General features: G+C 39.0%; 1 protein-coding gene across 7 annotated transcripts in view; it reads left to right on the plus strand.

The window, feature by feature from the left end:
* CHD7 (chromodomain helicase DNA binding protein 7) overlaps positions 1-19,093 on the plus strand; it is a 188,535-nt gene that overhangs the window by 115,522 nt on the left and 53,920 nt on the right. For all 7 annotated transcript variants that reach the window (XM_032316781.1, XM_032316780.1, XM_032316782.1 and 4 more), the window contains 4 exons: positions 2,735-2,876; positions 7,999-8,136; positions 9,181-9,246; positions 15,444-15,499. In XM_032316781.1, coding sequence (XP_032172672.1) covers positions 2,735-2,876; positions 7,999-8,136; positions 9,181-9,246; positions 15,444-15,499 — 402 coding nt within the window. The remainder of the gene's footprint in view (positions 1-2,734; positions 2,877-7,998; positions 8,137-9,180; positions 9,247-15,443; positions 15,500-19,093) is intronic.

Genomic DNA, 19,093 nt, shown 5'->3' on the forward strand with positions numbered 1-19,093 from the left:
TTAGACCTCCTAATGAATCTTGGAGGAAGATAGAATTTCTAACCTCCTTTTACAGAAGAAGAAACGGAGGCGCAGGGAAATGGAGTGGCTTGTCCCAGGTCCCAGACAGAAAAGGTTCTACATGACAGAGTCAGAACTTGAACTAAGGTGTGTCTGACCCTCATCAGTGCGCAAAGCACCGTTCTTCATTACACCTCATTTGTTAAAAATTCTGACTTTGGCTTTTTCTGGGGACAGAGCAGTTTTAATATAACACTTAGTTGAAAATCCAAATGAGCTTCTTGCACAGTAGCAAAGGCGGTTTAAAAATCAAAGTAACTTCATCTTGTCCTCAATTGTAATGTCTTTGGGTTGGACAATGAAGATTTTGTAGCTTTTTTTGACTTCTTGACATGTTTTTGATTTGTATATTGATGTCATGAGAAGATGTCAGTGTAGAAATGCTTAGCTGTCTCTGAGCAATGTTAATAGCGCAAAGTCTAATGAGTTTAGAAATCTTTCAGTAATCAGATCTGGGGTGAGTGCTTCCCTTGGCTACAGGCTTTTTCTTCCGAAGCATTTGGAGAGGTCTTGTCTGACTTTTAACAGCCTTGGAGCTTCCACATAGTTCATTCATGGGAAGGGCAGATGGAAAATCATTAGCACTTCTCTCCTTCGGCAAATTGATATTTCATCAAACCTGGGCTCTGGTGGCTCTAAGACAGTAAGCCTTTTTACTCCTATAGGATAGTTCACACAGGGTGCAGTAACCCCACTAAATTAAATTGTGTACTTCGTTCTGGTGTGGAGAGGTCACCGTGAAAAGCACCGGCTGCCGACTTACTTTACCTGGCAGTGGTTCAACTCTGTGACAGGCCTACCTCTGATTTAAACAAATTTGAGAAATATGTAAAGTTTTGGAAGCAGTTTTGCACTGATTTGATAAAAGAAACCACAAAACACTGCAGCGCAGGTGTTGAGAATGTTTGAAAGCTGATTGAGGGAAGCAGATGGCTTTAGTCAGTGGCATCCAGCCAAAAGAGCAGGTGCTGGTCATGTGACCGCTGGTTACCAGGGTAATCTGATTGCTCTTGGCGTGCAGATGAAAGGAAAGGGGCCCAGCGTTCAGCTGTAGTATTGTATAATTTGTGGCAGTTAGAGCGGAAATAAATGCTGGAAATGGAGCCTCATAGTAGGGGAGACTTCTGTCCATGTGTAGCGTAAACACTAGGACAGTTGGATGAGGAACTGTTGTATGGATTTTTTTTTTTTAATTTAAAAAATATTATTATTTCCATGAATCTTTTGGGGACTTCAAGTTTTTCAGACACTGCCTTTAAAAAATTTTTTTTTAAATAAAAAAAAATCTTTAAATCTAACTGCCCTTTGCTGTAATCTTGAATTCTTTTAAGTTACTTCCCTATGTGGCTATTTACCATGCTACAATGTTCACAAAATAAAAACAAGCTCTGAGTATTTAGAAAGAACTAGTTTAGGATTACCAAATATTTTATTTACTCATGATAGAAATTTTAGGTGAGTGATGGATACTTTATTATACTAACATACTTCTGAAATATTATACGTGTTATGTTTTATTGAAATAAAAGCGATAGAGATGTCTTGGTGTCCTTTGTAGTAACTGAGGCTGAAAAAAATGCTGTTTAATGCATTCTGTCAGCATACTTTTCTGGAATTTATAAACTTCAATAAATAAACTTTTTAAAGGCTTTTGAAATACATCTTTTTTTCAAGTTTCTTAGAATTTTAGGTTTTCCAGAAATAATAAATGTAATCATTACCAAGGTTAGATGAATTTAAATGTTGGATAACATGATAATGTTAGAAAACCTTGGGGCTTGTTTGGAAATTGGAATGGAAGATACCATTAAATGTACATTCTAAAAGAATGTCAAATGAAGGTTCTAAAGGTAACGGTAAAGTTAAATTAAAAAAAAATTTTTTTCTTAGAGTTCATTCATGTCTTTTGACTTATGTAACATTCAAATCCTATTAACGTTTGACAGAAACATAGTATGGAACATGCACTTTAATTATTGGGGTCGCCTTGCTATATTTTTGTATTTCAGAGACCTAGCTTTTGAAGGAGAGGCTATTGTGACTGCGTCAAAAATGCCTAGCACCAAAATAAAGATTATTTTAAATGAAGAAGACAGCATTAAGTAAAATTATGTAGTACAGGAAATTGCCATATATTTTGTTATATTTTAAAAGGCTGTCATTGGATAATAATATAGCTGGATGACATAATAGAGGACACCTAGTAGTGTTGGTTATGAAAAGGACTTAAATAGGAGTATTTAAAACTCTCTGCAAGAGACACAAAGAAATGATCATTATAGTGTAGTTTCCTGAGACATTAAAAAAAAAAATCATTCTGTACCTTAAAAACTTAATAGCAAAACTACTTCTTGATCTGATTTTTCATTATGCCTTGGTGTATTGGCAGGGATTTTGCATTGTCTAGAAGAACAAATGTACTCCGGGTGGTATTAGGAGTTTTTGCATGAAATTTCTTTTTAATTAGGTCAGATATTTGCCAGAGGTCATCATTGTGGGGTTTTGCTGTAAAAACTTACTTGAGAGTGCCGTTTAACTGTAAATGGCCAATGTGCATCGATTTATCAGTTGTCATTGATACTTTCGGGATATTAATGCGGGAAATATAAGGCATGGGGGCATGTGGAAAACCTCATTAAAAAGTGAACACTAAGTGATCCACTTTGAATTCTAGTAATAAGAAACCTGATTCAGAAGCAAGTGCTTTGAAGAAAAAGGTCAACAAGGGAAAAACAGAAGGTTCTGAAAATTCAGACTTAGACAAAACGCCCCCACCATCTCCTCCTCCTGAAGAAGATGAGGACCCAGGTGTTCAGGTAATACCATCATTCTGATCCCGAGCCTTGGTTATTTAGCATGGGTAACTTTAGCTGCGTATCAAGTACACTAGACCTCCCCTGTCTTTGTTATAGAGCTGCTTTAAAGGTGGCTTTATTGTTGTCTGGAACACTAGAGCCATAATGGTGAGAGCTGGGGGCCAGCACGAAATTAGACCCCCGACTTCTTGGTTTTGTCATCTTTGACCCCGTGATAAAGAAAACGGAGGATCTTCATTTACTTCTGTAAATGTATCTTTCGATGTTGATGTATATATTAATGTTAACACATTGTTGATATATTGGTTTGTGTAAAGCTGCTTTCACATTTCTCATTTTCTCTGATGTTCGGTTGCTTGTCGATTCTTTTATTTTGCAGAATTAAAAAAACCAACGTGTAATCTGTAGCTTGTCTTAAGATTTCTGACATTTGAAGGCCAGAGTTGAGCTTTATAGTCATATAATAAGTTTCTGTGAACAAGTTTGTGACTTTCTGGATGGCAGCGGTGCAGAACTTTTCAGTATTAGATTCTCCTGACTCTTGGAGAATTTTGTAGGAAGCAGTTGAAAAACTGAAATAAACATTAGGAATTTAGATTCTTGCCTGTAAAGCACACTGCCTTCACTGATTGTACTACAAGGTAAGAGGCCCTTCCACGTGACTGTTAAAAATTATTTCCTTGTTACGTTCTCTGGAAGCATGCCAATATGTTCCACTGGGATGGCTAAGAATGTCACTTCAGTGACTGACATCTAAGTTATCAAGGAACAGTTACTGAGGAGCCCTGCTCAAATCAGAAGTCTGCCCCTAACAACCTGCTTGCCTTTTTCTGAGAATTTGGTCCACTCAAAGTACTTGCTATCTGTACTATCTACCAAGTCGCTTAAAAGTTAGAAAAGAAAAAATATGCCATTTGCAGCTCTCTCCTAAAGAATTTCAGAAAGTTAGGGTTTTGTTTTGTTTGTTTAAGAGATTTTATTTTTGAGTAATCTTTGCACCCAGTGTGAGGCTCAAACCCACAATCCTGAGATCACGAGTCACGTGCTCTTCTGGCTGAGCCAGCCCAGGGCACCCTGTTTGTTTGTTTTTTAGTAGAACTCCCTGATGTCTAAAATGTCACGGAATGGCTTAAACTAAGAGGGCCCAAAAAGGAGAGGAAAGATAGAGTACGTGTGAATTAATGTGGTTTGGTTTGATTCTTTAACTAACTTGTGATGCCTCTGGCCGTTTGGGTAAATTTTGTAATTTCCTTTTACACATCACTGAAGAGATAGGAAAGGTAAGTGGATGTCTTTTTTAATTGCTTAGGGACTTTTAAACTAAAGTATTTGGATGGTTTTAAATTTTATTTTAATGCGCAAGTCTGTTTTTTCCTGCATCATGTTTGCTTCAACTAGGGCCTTTATGGCAGTAGTATTTGGACAACATTAAACAGATTTATTCATACAAGTCAAGAAAATTCTATTGTTTCCTCACAAATAACGCTGCTGTTTCTTAAAAGTGTTTGTATTTATAGAGACACAGTTGGACTTTATGAAATACTCATTTTTTCCTTCTGCGTTTCAGTTCTAGAAAAAGGCCAGTCTGTTCAAATGAACATCAGTGCATCCTTTCTAATTGGCTAGTGCATAACTGTTGCAGGTTCAGTAGCTCATATACACAACCACACAGGGTTTGAAGGCAGGTCTTCTTCTGTCTCCTGACACAGGAAGTGATGCTGTCTGCTGTTTGTTGTTTCTTCCTGTATCCTATGCATAAAGGGCTAACAGTTCTTGGTTTCTGTGATTGGTTTAAACTAGTAAATGCCATATAATGTAAACTGAAAATTGTATCTCAAAGTACTATTGCGGAGAGATATTGAAAGCATGTGTAAGTCTTCTCTTTAGTGTAGCCATGTTAATTATATGCAACTTTTCTAAAGCAATCCAAGTTTAACAAGTTGACCTATTGTTTTAGTGTCAGTTCAGAAGTTTTGAGTTATGGTTAATTTAATTTAATTGTATTTTATTTTATTTATTTTTTTAGATTTTAATTTATTTGAGAGAGAGAATGAGGAGGGCATCCAAGTTGATGTGAGGACAAACTTCCACAAGTAAAACAGTTATGTCCACCAATCATAAATTTCTGCTCAAGAAAACAAAAAGCTTCCTATTTTATTGTACTGTAACATTTCTTCAGTAGTGATATTTAGTGTAAAGGGGATTTGTCTTAGGCTCCCTGTAAGCTGTTCAGTTACTTAGGCTGGACGAAGTACTGTGACATGACCCCAACCAGGGCAGCCTGATAAAACATCACAGGTGCATCACTGGTAGCACATTCCTCCTTAGGTGAAGGACGACAAGAGGAAAATATAGATCAGTCCATTTCAATTTAGTTAAATGGATATATTAGATGAAATACAGATATTATGCTGAATTTTATAAAATTGAAATATTGTTCCTCTTAACAGCCTTTTATATCTGAAAGAAATGGACAGTTGAGAAGTAAGGGGAGGTTAAATGGGCACAGGAGCAGGAGTTAGGAAGAGAGATCAGCTTTGTGAAGAGAGAAGGGAAGCTGTGTGCAGGGTAGTCTGACCTTGTAGCCTCAGTGCTTTCTGATTTTTTATTTTTTTGGAAAGGCGGAGCTAGTTAATGATGACTTTAAACCTACTGATTTCATTTGGCATTCGTATGTACCATGCACTGTTCTAAATGTTTTCAGTGAATTCTGTTATTTAATCTAATTGCTTTATGTGATCTTCAAGTATACTTATGACATAGTTAACTATCATTAACCCCATTCTGCAGACCAGGAAACTGAGGTCCACAAAAGACATGTCCAAGGTCACATAGTGAGAATCTGGGCTAATTCAGACACTCAGCACTCATTTTGATGGCCCACAAGTTTAAACTGCCTTGGTGGTGTGGGGAAGGGTCACAGATGGCAGAACCCCTGCTGATTTTTGCGGGGTGTGGGGGGAGGTTCCCCCTTCCCCAACCTGGAATTGGTTCCAGGCGGGGCTGACAAGAAGGTTCAGTGGAGGACCTCCGGTTTATGTTACTACTGCTGCTGGTCTAAGCTGCTAGGAAGTCTGTTACTAAGAGGTTATCCCACAAACCTTGAGTCAGAAAGGTGCTTTGCCCCTCTACAGTCACAACTGTGTTAGGACTAAGTGCTCATAGTCTCCAACAACTCATTTGATGGTCATATTATATCGAGTTGGCACTGTGAACTGCCTCACATTCCCTCTTGAGAGCAGAGAGAGCAGAAACATTAAAAACACAAAACAAAACAAAAACAAAAAAAACTGTCTTACCCTTTGAGGCAAGGTGCTAGGCTTCCTTGGTCCTGACTTGAGCCACGAATGTCTTGCTTGTTCCTCCTCTGCTCTGCATGGTGGGGTGACTTGCCTTTCTGCCTAACTGACCAACTTTGCAATTCATGAGTCTCTTTAAAAAGTTTTATTTTGGGGTTGCCTGGGTGGCTCAGTGGGTTAAAGCCTCTGCCTTCAGCTCAGGTCATGATCCCAGGATCCTGGGATCGAGCTCCGCATTGGGCTCTCTGCTTAGCAGGCAGCCTGCTTCCTTCTCTCTCTCTGCCTGCTTGTGATCCTGTCTGTCAAATAAATAAATAAATAAATCTTTAAAAAAATTTTTTTACTTTTTTAAAAAGTTTTATTTTGTAGTTCTTAGTAAAAGGTTCACTAGTGTTACTTTTCTCAGTATTTTTACTCATTCTGTGTGCTTCCTAAACTCATCTACAAGCTATACTCTTACACTTACCAGTGACTTAAACTTACATATGTCATTTTATAGTTATGTTAGCTTTTATCAAATACACATATTAATGAAAAGTTATTCCTCCCCATTTTTCATTAACTCACAAAACTAATTCTTCATCAGAAAGGTCTAACAATACAGAATTATTTTGAACAAAAAGTGTAAAACTCCTCCTGCTCCATTCATTTCACTCCCTAGAATTCATAGCTGCTAATAATTTATGTGTCTTTTCAGATTTTTTGTGTGTGATTGAAAACGTAAACATATACGTTCATTTTTTTTTTTTAAGGAAATGTGCACTGAGTCATAGAGAAGTACACAAAACATTCAGTGTCCTTGTCTTGAGTTTATATATTGATGGGCCACACAAAGAGATCATATATAGAATTATAAGCTACTTCTTATTATGTGACTTTCTTTTCTTTTTATTTTACAATTTATCCTGCAGCTCTTCTGAATATCTAAAAGTTTGGGTCTAAAAAACAATTGCGGTATCTTGCAGCTATTCCGAAGATATGTTACGTACCTGACTAGAAGCGTCATTGCTAGGTCAAAGGGTGGGCATGTTTTAAATTTTGATAGCCATGGCCACACTGTCCTGCTGAGGTGGAGTGGGTTCTTTTGACCATGGGGTGGCAGGGGACCTATTTTGCCAATAATCTTACTAATACCTATTAGCAATAGGTAATAGTAATAACTATTACCAGGATTTCACATTTTCATCAGTGTGGTTAAAAAAAAAAAATTTAACCAAAAAAAGTAAAATTACTTTTCGTAGTCATTCATTATCACTTCTGCCATTTAGTCCTTCATCTTTTCAAAAATTTTCAGACTATTGCCAAAATTAAAATGCAGGCCTTTTACTTAAATGGCCCTCTGAAGTACTATTTCAGTATTTATGTGGAACTTTATATTTGCAGGTTATCTTCTAATACCTTTACTTTTGCAGACCTTTTATTAGAGGAAAAATTTTAAAACATACAGAAATAGAATAGTAAAAGGAATTCCTATGTAGCTGTCATCCAGCTTCTGTACTGTTTTCACTTCTCAGCGATGTGCCACCCAAGTAAAGAATCAGTTATGTGGTTGCTTATAGTCTCCGGCTGAAGGTCTGGTAGCTGGAAGCAGCCCAGCCTCGCCCAGTCCCCGGTGGCTGACTCCAGACTTCCCCCATCTCTGTCATGTTCGTTGCCACTCTGGTTTCTTAGGCAACGTACAAGCTTAAATTCATCAGCTTTTCTTCAAGATTAATTAAAAAAAAATGTACATGTGTATCGTACCATCTGAAAAGTTATAAAGAACGTCAGTGATGGCTTTTTAAACCTGCTCTGTTGGGTATGTTTGTTTGTTTCTGTTTTAGAAGAGACGTTCCAGCAGGCAGGTGAAGAGAAAGCGATACACGGAAGATTTGGAGTTCAAGATTTCCGACGAGGAGGTAGATGATGCGGACGCTGCTGGGAGAGACTCCCCCTCCAACACCTCGCAGTCGGAGCAGCAGGTCAGCGGCCCTCCCTTGTGGTTCTCACGTGCCTTGGAGAAGGTGGACCGGAGAGCTCCTAGCTGGAAACCTGGGATTTGAGCCGGAGAACATTCAGCTACTGTTGGCTGATGTGCTGTGGGGCCGTGCTTGTGCAGCAGTATCTTTTAGAAAGCCCTGCTTGCTGAAACTTATTTATATAAGCCTATGATATGTAATTTGACACAGTTTTGGAGAATTAATGGTCTGTGCTGAGGAAGAGTCAGAGCTAGGATGCAAGGAGGGTGAATTTACCTCTGAAGAATTCAGGGCTGCATCTTCTGGGACTTTAATAAACCACTCAAGCTTGTCTCCTGCTGTTAGGCACCGTCGGAACCCCTTTATGAAATTACTGCCTTGTAGTGCCCAGCAGGGCATACTTTATTTTCTGTGCAATGTAAATGATGGATAAAATAGTTTGTATCAAATATGGGTAGTAACGTAGGATTGATTATTGTAAAGATCTTTTTTTTTTTAAAATGCCCTTTTGTTACCATTACTGTACTTTAGTTAACAAACTGGTAACCCGTTGCACAGTATATTAAATGCAGTTCTTTACTTTATTTGGTAATTTGTGCTATGTTAAGTTGTTATATAACGTTTTATGGGACCAACATAGATAAAAGCTGCCTACAATAACAAAATGATGACTATATTTACCCCATGGGTATAGATGAGGAAAAGTTATATTTTTGACTGCTTTCATGCGGAGATTATTTTCTCTTGGCAGCTGGAGTTTCTGAATGTTCTCTGGCTTTAGGGACCCATGCTAGTCCACGTAATTAAACCACATAATCATGAAGTAATAAACACAGATCTTCTTTTTGCCTTTCTGGAGAGTGAGGGTCTTGTTCTTTTCAGTCATATTTCCCACTGGCGACTTTGAACCCAGTGGTATAAAGGGCAAGAATTTAAAGGGGATAGATGTGCAAAGGGAATGATTTCTTTTTTTTATAGCATGGAATGAAAGATTTCCATTTGGACTGATTTATTCTACTCTCTTTGATTTTGTTTTGTTTTGTTTAGGAATCTGTCGATGCAGAAGGTCCAGTGGTAGAAAAAATCATGAGTAGTCGTTCAATAAAAAAACAGGTAAGCACCATTTGGAGTGCTCCAAACCTATGTCTGACTCTTAAATTGTTTTTTGCTTTATAATTTCCTTTAAAAAGTTCACTAATGTACAACAACCACTATTGTACAATAACACTTTTGGTGATATTTCTAATCCTGTTTGATTTACTAGCCAAATATAAAACTTTGGGGATATTTAGCCCCAAATGAAATGGAAATTTCAGTCAGTGCTTTATTATACCATTTAGAGTAGACAAGAGACTCAGATGTCACCAAAGAACTATATTGGGCTTTTAGAGGCTTAGTCTGCCTTTTTCAAAAATATTCATAAAAATCATAGACATGAATTTACCCCTCATCTCCCTTAGGAAAGTTTCCTGCCTGCCCCTGACGCCCCCAAGATGGAGGTTTATCATTTTAGTGAGCAGGTGTTTTCTCATACTTTTCGTAACATTCTTCATATCCAGTTAAAATACTCACTGATATCTTTTATTTTTCAGTGCAAAGGTGAGACACAAAACCGCTTCCAGTATAATTTTTTTTTTTTAAGATTCCTTTTTTTAAAAAAAGTAATCTCTACACCCAGCATCGGGCTTGAATTCACAACCCCAAGATCAAGAGTTGCATGCTCTTACTGATTGAGCCAGCCAGATGCCCCTTCAGTGTAGTTTTAAAAGATAATATGACTTTCTTCAATATGATTTCTTCAAAATTAGTCAAAATTTATGTTGGTCTTGCAAAGACGAGTCTGGTAACTTTGTCAATGAGGAACACATATCCTCAGTGACAAAGTAGTCCAGTAACACTGCATTTTCTTCCCTGATCGAGATTCCCCCTTTCATCCCAACCATCTCTCTCTTGCCCAGTTGGAGGAAATGCTTTATTTTGTTTGAAGAATTACATAGTCATCGAGATACATCTCTATATTCCAGCATACAATTTACGGTGTCCTGAGAAAATGATATCCTTTACATATAGGGCGTCTGTCTTTCAGCTTGAATCATTGTCAAATGCAATTCTTTCTTTCGTATTTGCTTTCCAGGTTGGTGGGAAATCAGCCTTTCTCTCTCTTTTTTTTTTTTTTTTTTTTTTTTAAATATGAGATGTATACAAAGTGTAACTTCCCATTGAGGGAGAGGAGGCATGGAGGAATCCGTGAGACCCCAGGCTTATCAAATAGGGAACCTTTGCTACTGTCTGGAGACCCTTGAAAATGGTATTAGACCAGCAGGGCATTTCTCTTTACCTTTGTTGCAGTACTGTTTGCTTTTCTATTGTGTTATTCAGAGTGTGGATTTTTATCAGAATATGCAACTCTAGTTCACATGAAAATAATCAAGAATGACATATCAAGATATTTTCAAATTGAGTGTAGGGGATAGCAGGGGTATAATGGAGTGGCTTTCTGTTGACTCTTTGAACGTGACGACTTCCTCTCTGATGGATTAAATGATGAAATTTCAACCAAATTTCCCACCTGTTCAAGCAGAAATGAGCGCTGTTTAACTCATTAGAAAGGTTGTGTTTTTGTCCTGCTAATGACTCTGGAACAGGTAATTTGCGAATTGTAGATATGTAGTAAAATTTAAATCCTTGACATGCTTCAAAGAACAGTCCCCTTCACAGAATTGAAGTGACTTGTTGGAGTGAACAGCCTGTGGTTTGGATGGGATGTAGGGCTTCTCACCTAGTTGATGGTGCTTCAGCGGACATGCTTGGCAGGGTTGGGGGTGGACGTTGTAATTAGCTCTATTATTCAGAGCTACCTAGAGTGCGGGTTATGTAGGACATTGCTTTTTCTTTCTGCTTTGCGCACTTTAAAACTCATTTTCTTTTCTTATGACCCTTGAGAGGTAGGTATCCTTGGTTAGGAAATAGGTATTATTACCATTTACGGACAACCGGGGTGGTTTTCTCATAGGAGGTGAAAAATCACCTGATTTTTATAGGAGGGTAGAGTGTTTGTTGAGTAGGTAGGAATTTTCGGATGGTGAAGATGAATGGAGAAATTGCCCCGGAAGGGGAGGGGAGCCTTGAGGTGTGGTTTAAAGTACGGATGAGGGACGCCTGGGTGGCTCAGTTGGTTAAGCAGCTGCCTTCAGCTCAGGTCATGATCCCAGCATCCTGGGAGCGAGTCCCACATTGGGCTCCTTGCTCGGCAGGGAGCCTGCTTCTCCCTCTGCCTCTGTCTGCCTCTCTGTCTGCCTGTGCTCGCTCTCTCTCTCTCCCTCTATCCCTGCCAAATAAATAAATAAAATCTTAAAAAAAATAAAATAAAGTACGGATGAGATGTAGAGCCCACTGACGCATCTTGCTTGTATGTGACTGGTATTTCATAAAGTGTGATAAAAACCGTCCGAACGTTGTAAACATGAGCAGGTACCAGCTTTTTCTACTGGTCGTGTTCTTGAAATAGCTACTTTAGTTATCAGCTTTATTAACATTGGAGGAAAGTGTGGCAAATAGAAACAAAAGGAAATTTGAGATTTTCCTGTGGCTTCTAGCTATGCCTGCTGGTCTGCATCCTCTTACCATGAATAATTGAAGAAGTAGCTGTGAGAAGAGGCCTTTATCTCCCCCTGGCAGGGCTACAGAAACTCGCCGGGAGCTCTCCGAGCGTACCCTCCATGGTGCTGACACATAGTGGGGACTCAGATGATGGTTTTCCACGTCCATTGACCTCATCGTTGTAGCCTGAGAATCATTTCCCATTGTGAGGGAGTCATGTAGACGCAGAGCTCATCTGGCAGGGCCTCCACGATTCAGCGTCTCGTGCTGACTAGGGACGGCTCAGTCCTGTGTGTCATTCTAAACTCATATTCATGTGCGTGAGATCCAGCGGAAGGGATGTCGCTAATTCTTGTACTTGAATTTTATGGTACATTTAAGAATGGACTTTTGGATTGTACAACGTTTTAATTCTTTCATTTTCCACATTTAGCCCATCATGTAGCCTTTTCTGCTTGGAGCCATCCGTCCTTGGGGAATGATGATTCGAATCCTTTTTGTATCAGAAGGCCAAAAATAGTTTTAAAAGTGAATTCTGGTTCTATTTCGTGGAATTCTTTGTTTCTTTAAGTTATCCCATATGTTTTCTTAAGAGCTAATTTTAAATTTGTTTTAATCCTCTTCAGCTGAACCCACTAATAACAACAACAAATAGTATGTAAAGCAGGCAAAATGCTTCATCGCATTTATTATGTCCTCTTTTCTCCGTAAGTGAACTATGATTTGCTATCTCTGGTAGAGTAGAATAGGTTGGGTCAGGAGGAGGAAATGATTTGTACATTTGCTTTATTGAGGTGTTCTCTCTTTCTGTTGTAAATTATGCAACAGCATTTTCCCTTTTGGCACTATAGTTTAGCTGCAAATGCTTAGGAAAGGTCATTCATTATTTTAGGCTGCAGGATTATCATTTACCTAGATTGCTGTTATAGAATCCAGGTGGCCAAAGGTGTCGATTTAATACCTGGTCAAGGTTTCTGGTTCCTGTGAACGATGGGAACAAGTATAGCTTAATATATTTGTAACTTCAAATTTCATATGAATTAAGGATTTTCATAGACTAGCTTTGGAGTCTAATGAGATATACACATTTTTGTTAAATGTTCCATTGAACACATAAAATTGCTTTAGAGAGCTCTCAAAGGTGTGGTTTAAAGGTGCGTGCATGCGTGTCCAGAAGTAGTGCTATGAGTCAGTTATTCATTGGTTATGCCCATTACAGAATGGTGTCTGAAAGTTGGACATGGGGGTAGTTGTTGGGGCTGTTTCCAACTATCACCAGAGGCTAAACTGCCATTTAGTGAATAATTAATGTCTGAGGGCTTATGAATTCACATACTTTTGTTAATTGTTTTGCTATTAATAAAGGAGAAGAGGTCAGCAGGAGCGTATTTATGGGAAACAAAAGGTACAAAACAGCTCTACTTACAGCTCTCGGGGCAAGAAGGTGATCCAGTATGGGCGGGCACTTAATCAAAGAATAAACTTATAATTTGGGACATCCAGAAGAAATAGGCCCTGGTAGAATTTTACACCAGCTCCCGGTGCTACTACAGAACTCCTTGGAACCTAATTGCTGCCCCTCAGACAGTTCTAGACCTTCTTATTAGGTATTCCCGCGGCAGGTTCCTAGAGGAATAGCTGATCATGACAAGAAAATGGGTATTGATGAAAGCCTGGGACGGACAGCTGATGTCTTTGAGTCAGAGCTTTCTGGCAACAGGATTTGGACAGAAGGAAAACTATCCCTCTGGTTCCAGAGTTGTTCCTGTGTACCTTGGTGCCCACTTAGAAATTAATGGGCCAGTGAGACTATTTATAATGCAATGAGAAAGACAGTGTAGGAGGAAGGATTGGGAAGAAGGAAATCAGGAAATAATAGACCTAGAAATGATAAACCTTGTGTTTTTGTTTTGTTGTTTATTTTGTTGTTGTTTTATTACTTCAAAGATAGCATAATTTTGAAACACCCTTTCTGAACTGAAAGAAATATAGTCAGCATCAAAAGAGTAAAAATGGTAGACCAGATGTTTGAATTCCATTCTAGGACTGAATTTCATGATAATGCTGTGACAGGTGTTAAAGGATCTAGGCTCATGCTGGCTTTCCCTTTACCCTGGTTGTCTTCTGATTTGTCTTGGCCTTTCTACTGGAATAGCCAGTTGTGTGCAGAGATAATACATTTCAAATGACTGCTGAAACGTGTGAGTAGAAGAGGGAACATTGGGGCTCTAAAAAAGTAAAGTGGGGGCTGGATGGATTGTCACTTGAATTGACTAGAACTTATTTCTAAATTGATTGCAGATTTACCTTGCTGTTTTTGAGGGTATCTGACAAACATTTCTTTTCCTATTTTGGACATCCAAACATTTGGGGTATTGATGGTGTTCTCTATATGTTGGTTAAAAAGCTGTTTATGGTTATGATCATTGATAGGTGTTAGGTTTGAACCAGTTATGAATGGGCTTTGACTACACACTTGAGTATCCTGTCTTCTAATTGCTGATCTCTACGCAGGTGGAAGAAACAGTGTAAACTTTAGGTTTAACTGATACAAGTGAGGGTTTTAAAAAAAAGTTGAAGTTCACAATCTTTGATAGCAGCTTGGAGATTAGGGATTGAGGGAAACTGTAGGCTCTTGGAGCAGAGCCTGTGCCTGCTCGTCATCCAGTCCAGAAGTCTTTGCTCCTTTGTTTGTCCTCTGCCATGTTCCTGCTTGCCTTAATTTTCTCCGGAGCATCTCTGAGGCAGCTTCGCCAAGTGTGACCCTCCAGGCAGGTTTGGGTGCACTTGTAAGAGTGTAAAAGCAAGCCCTAAACCTCTGTAAGTGGTGTTTACATTTTCATCCCTGATTTATCTGATCCAAAGTTCCAGGAGAAAATTACATATTATGACTTGTTTAGCAGCCTAAAACCAGAAGGGAAAAAAATATTGAAAGAGATACTTAAAATATCATTTGAGCAGTATCTCCTGCATACACAGCAGTAGGTGGGATCAAGGGAGATGGTGTAGATAATCTTACCATTGAACTCTTGATTCGGCTGATGCGTATCACGATTTTAACCTTACCTAAATGTAGTAGTTGGAGTGTTAATTTTATTTGGCTGCTATGTGTGTGAGACATCTTGTCTGAGAGATTTTAATTGTACCATTGAGTAAAACTAAAACTGTGAATTGTGATGCACTGATATTACAGCAGAAGAACAAGGTTTAGTTTTATATGGTTTCTTGTTTAGAGTTATTAACTATATGGAGGAATAAATGTCTTTTAAATATTTTAAAACATTACAAAACCCACAATGTAAAGTTGCCACGAGGCAGCCAAAAATAATACATATGGCATTCAGGAGAGCAGTTGCTAATTGGCTGCTGCCTGAGAAAATGGTACACTTGGCGTCTACTTAACACTGTGGGTTTGGCAGAGAGCCAGGTTTGGGGTCAGGTTGTTGTGAATGAAGCTGCATGTGGTTAGGGAGGAGTTAAAATGATTCATGTCGTAGGAGCTGTAGCCCATCGAGTAGCAGCATGGGCCTAAGTGCATGAGTCCTCATCTCCCTGGCCGCCTTCAGCTCGCACCGCACTCATCCTCACAAGAATGGCCCGTGCTGCCTTGGTCCTGTCTGTTTTGTGTTCCTTTGGGAGTAAATCATTACTTTTGGATTATTCTGATAGTTGGTTTTAAGCATGTGCCTGAAAATTATCTTTTGTTGCAGAAGGACTCTGGAGAGGAGGTAGAAGTTGAGGAATTCTATGTGAAATACAAAAACTTGTAAGTAAACTCTGACTTTTTTTCCTTTTAATCGGGATTCCCAATTAAGTTCCAAATAAGGATTTTAAAAGTAATTGGAAAAATGAAGCAGGAAGTGGGAATTGGGAAATATTGGTATGGTTTATTTAGTGCTTTGGAGGCCATTGCTTACTAACTCTTTTGTCTTTGAAATTTCATGAATTTTAATTTTTCTGGAAAATGTGTGATTGGTATAAAAGTTGACTAGCTTACATGTATAACCAAGAAATTCTTTTCAGAAGGGATAAAACCTCCTACAATAAGAGAAAAGTGAGTAAAGTAATATTTGCGTGTCCTCTGAGAGTGACTCTTCCTCCTCTGCCAGGCACTTGAGATGAGATGTCTACTGTCAGGGGAGGGCTCTAGAAAATCATGACATCATTCACATTTTGAAATGCAGTCAGCTGTGATTTTGTTTGTCTCTTTTTGTTTAGTAAATCCGAATGCATAACTTTTTAGGAAACTGAATTAAGAACACAGTGGGTTGTTGTTGTTTACTGTAGACTGAAGACCAGACTCATTTTGAAAAGGCAGTGTGGTTATGGGGATCAGTAGTCATCTGGCTGAAGAAGTTTGCAGCCTTTTTCTAGTCTAAGCAACCATCGCAGAACAAGGACAGAAGTCTTCATGGATGATGTAAAAATTAAACCTCAAGTACCGTATTAATAGATTCTAGAATTTAAAGAGAGGCTTCTGGGAGTTGCTGTCAAAACAGCCTAAGAAAATTTACCCTACTGTTAGAATGTGAAAGCATCGGGCCCATGGTTTCTGTCACCCTCCTTTGTGGCAACTGGCACTGTGTTAATAAGCTAATAGAGTTGTGCACTTCTGAGCAGGACCCCTCCCCAAGTGAAAAGATGCAGAAGTCTCTTGCCAGTGTCATTGGGGGAGTGCAGTGACATACAGAATACAGCAATAAAAAAAATGCTTGGTCTGTATTAGACGGGTGTTGTCATCATTTTGTACTTAGAGCAAGATGAGTGTGCGCGTGTAGAGATGATACATATGACGGGATTTCCTGCAGGGTCATTTGAGGGAGGTGTCAGGATCGGTGAGGAGATAACTACGTTAGCCAGAGTGAGTTCTCCGGTAGACTTATCAAAGCAGACACAGAGCAGAGAAGTTTAAGTATTGATTCCCACAAAGTGGCACCACCAGTAGGCATCCATGTAGGACAGCCTGTAGAAGCAGAGCTTCAGGGGCTTGACTGGTTCGTGACTAGGTACCGCTGCCAGGCCAGGGGAGGCCTGCCATCGTTTGTCGTTCATGGGAGATGATGCACATGTAGTTCTGAGAAAGAGCTTTTCTGTCTGATAGTATTGAGTTCTAAGGGAAATTAAAATTTCCATAAAATTAACAGTTTCCATTGACCTTTTATTTTTTGACATAATTTCAGATTTACAAAAAAAATTGCAAAATGGGATAAAGAATTCCTATTTTCCTTTTTGTAATTAAAAAAGTATCTTCTGGAAAGATATTTTTGAGACTCTTAAATGTGCTAATGGTTGCTAAGTGGTGATTTACTAATTCTATCACCCATTCTAAATGTATTAGTTGGGTTCCTGCTGTAAGGGAGAATTTGACCTAAATTTGCTTCTTTGTAGCTCTGAAGACTTGCAGAGTCTTATTTTATTCAGTGGGCCATCATTATTATCATATCATTATTTATGATAAAACTATTTGCTCACATTATTTCAAGTTTGACCAGTGGGAACCCCTTCAGGCTGGGTCCTATTTCCCTTTGCCTTGTCCCCATCCTTCTTTGAGTACTTCCTTGCTCTCTGGCACCAGAGGATATTCCAGACTCATGTTGTAATTTACTTCCTAATTCCTGGAATAGGTAATTTCTCCAAAAGCCTTGGTTGTTTCTACTGGAGAATGGCATTTAGAAACCACAATCTGAGTCCTAGGTGTGCTCATTACTGCAGGGGAGTCAGTGCTCCTGGGGCCTCTCCGTGGAGAGGGCTAGGTGGGCCCCCTGCACATGTCCATGCGTGTGCGTGCACATGTATGCAATACAGGTTACATGTACACACATATGTTTGTTACACATACACACATAACTTCTGTGTACCTACGTGTCTACTTATCTAACAGTGGTGAAAATCAATGCCTTTATAGCAATAGTTTTGGTTTTACATATTATTTTAAAGATTAATTTGACAGAGACATAGCGAGAGAGGGGATACAAGCATGGGGGGGTGGGAGAAGGAGAAACAGGCCTCCTGTCAAGCAGGGAGCCCGATGCGGGGCTCGATCCCAGGACCCTGGGATCATGACCTGAGCCAAAGGCTCAAACTTAACAGCTGGGCCACCCAGGCACCCAATTTTGGTTTTATTTCAGAAGCATGACAGGGTTCATTGAGTCCTTTCACCTTCCAATAGTAATGACTCCCTTCTTCAACCAGGAGACACCTGGCTCTTATTATCTCTACTGTATTTGTTTATTTGTCAGTTCTAGAATATATAGGAAGTGTTTTCTAATTTACTAGATCATATTTTTTGTGAAAAGGAAGGCTACCAGGTATAAAGTTCATTCAGTGTTTAGAATTTTTTGTGCTTAGCCAAAGGGTTTTTAGAAGCTAAATACTTGGTTCAGAATTTCCTTGGGTTAATTCTTCCCCTCCCCTTGCGCCCCTTTCAGGGTGACTGTGTTATTTTGATACTCAGTTTGGTCTTTAGTTTCTACCTGTATCTGTATTCCATTTTAGCACCCCATCATTCTTTTTCTTTTCTTTTTTTTTTTTCAAGATTTTATATGTTTATTTGAGAAAGAGAGAGCACAAGCAGGGGGTAGGCCAGAGTTTGGAAAGGGACAGGCAGACTCTCTGCTGAGCAGGAAGCCAGACACAGGGGTCAATTCTAGGACCGTGAGATCATGACCTGAGCCAAAATCAAAATCAGACTCTTAACCTGACTGAGCCACCCAGGTGCCTCAACTACCCACCATTCTTATTGATCTTACTTATTTTCTTTATTTCAAGGTCACATGGTTCAAAAGTCAGAACTTCTACATAAGGGTACTCAAAGACACATCCTTTTCTCTTCCCCTCAACCCCTCAATCCCTGCTTACCGTCTCATTAATCCCAGATTTAGCCTTTCTGTACTTTTTGGGCATGAACATGCAGATAGTGTGTGTGTGTGTGTGTGTGTGTGTGTGTGTGTGTGTAAATATTTATACATAAAAATATTTTATACATATAAAATATTATTTTCCCCCTTTTCCTTACATACAAAAATAGCAATGATCAGTAGATATTTGCACTTGGCTTTTTAATAATACTCTATTTTGGAAGTTACTCAATATTGATTCATAAGGTCTTCTTCATTCTTTGTTACTGCTGTGTAGTACTCCGTGGCATGGCTGTATCATCGCTCATCCAGCCAGTCTCCTGTGTGTGTGGGCGTGTCAATGGCTTCCGATGTTTTATAGCTACAGACAGTGCTATAGCATATATTCTCATGCCTGTATATTATCAGATTGTTGGAGGCACAGTTTGAGGATGAATTCCTAGGAGTGGGGTTGCTGTATTCAGAGGAGAAAATAAATGTAGTTTTGTTAGGTATTGCCACAT

The sequence above is a fragment of the Mustela erminea genome, chromosome 16, assembly GCF_009829155.1.
Source record: "Mustela erminea isolate mMusErm1 chromosome 16, mMusErm1.Pri, whole genome shotgun sequence".
In the NCBI taxonomy this organism is placed as follows: Eukaryota; Metazoa; Chordata; class Mammalia; order Carnivora; family Mustelidae; genus Mustela; species Mustela erminea.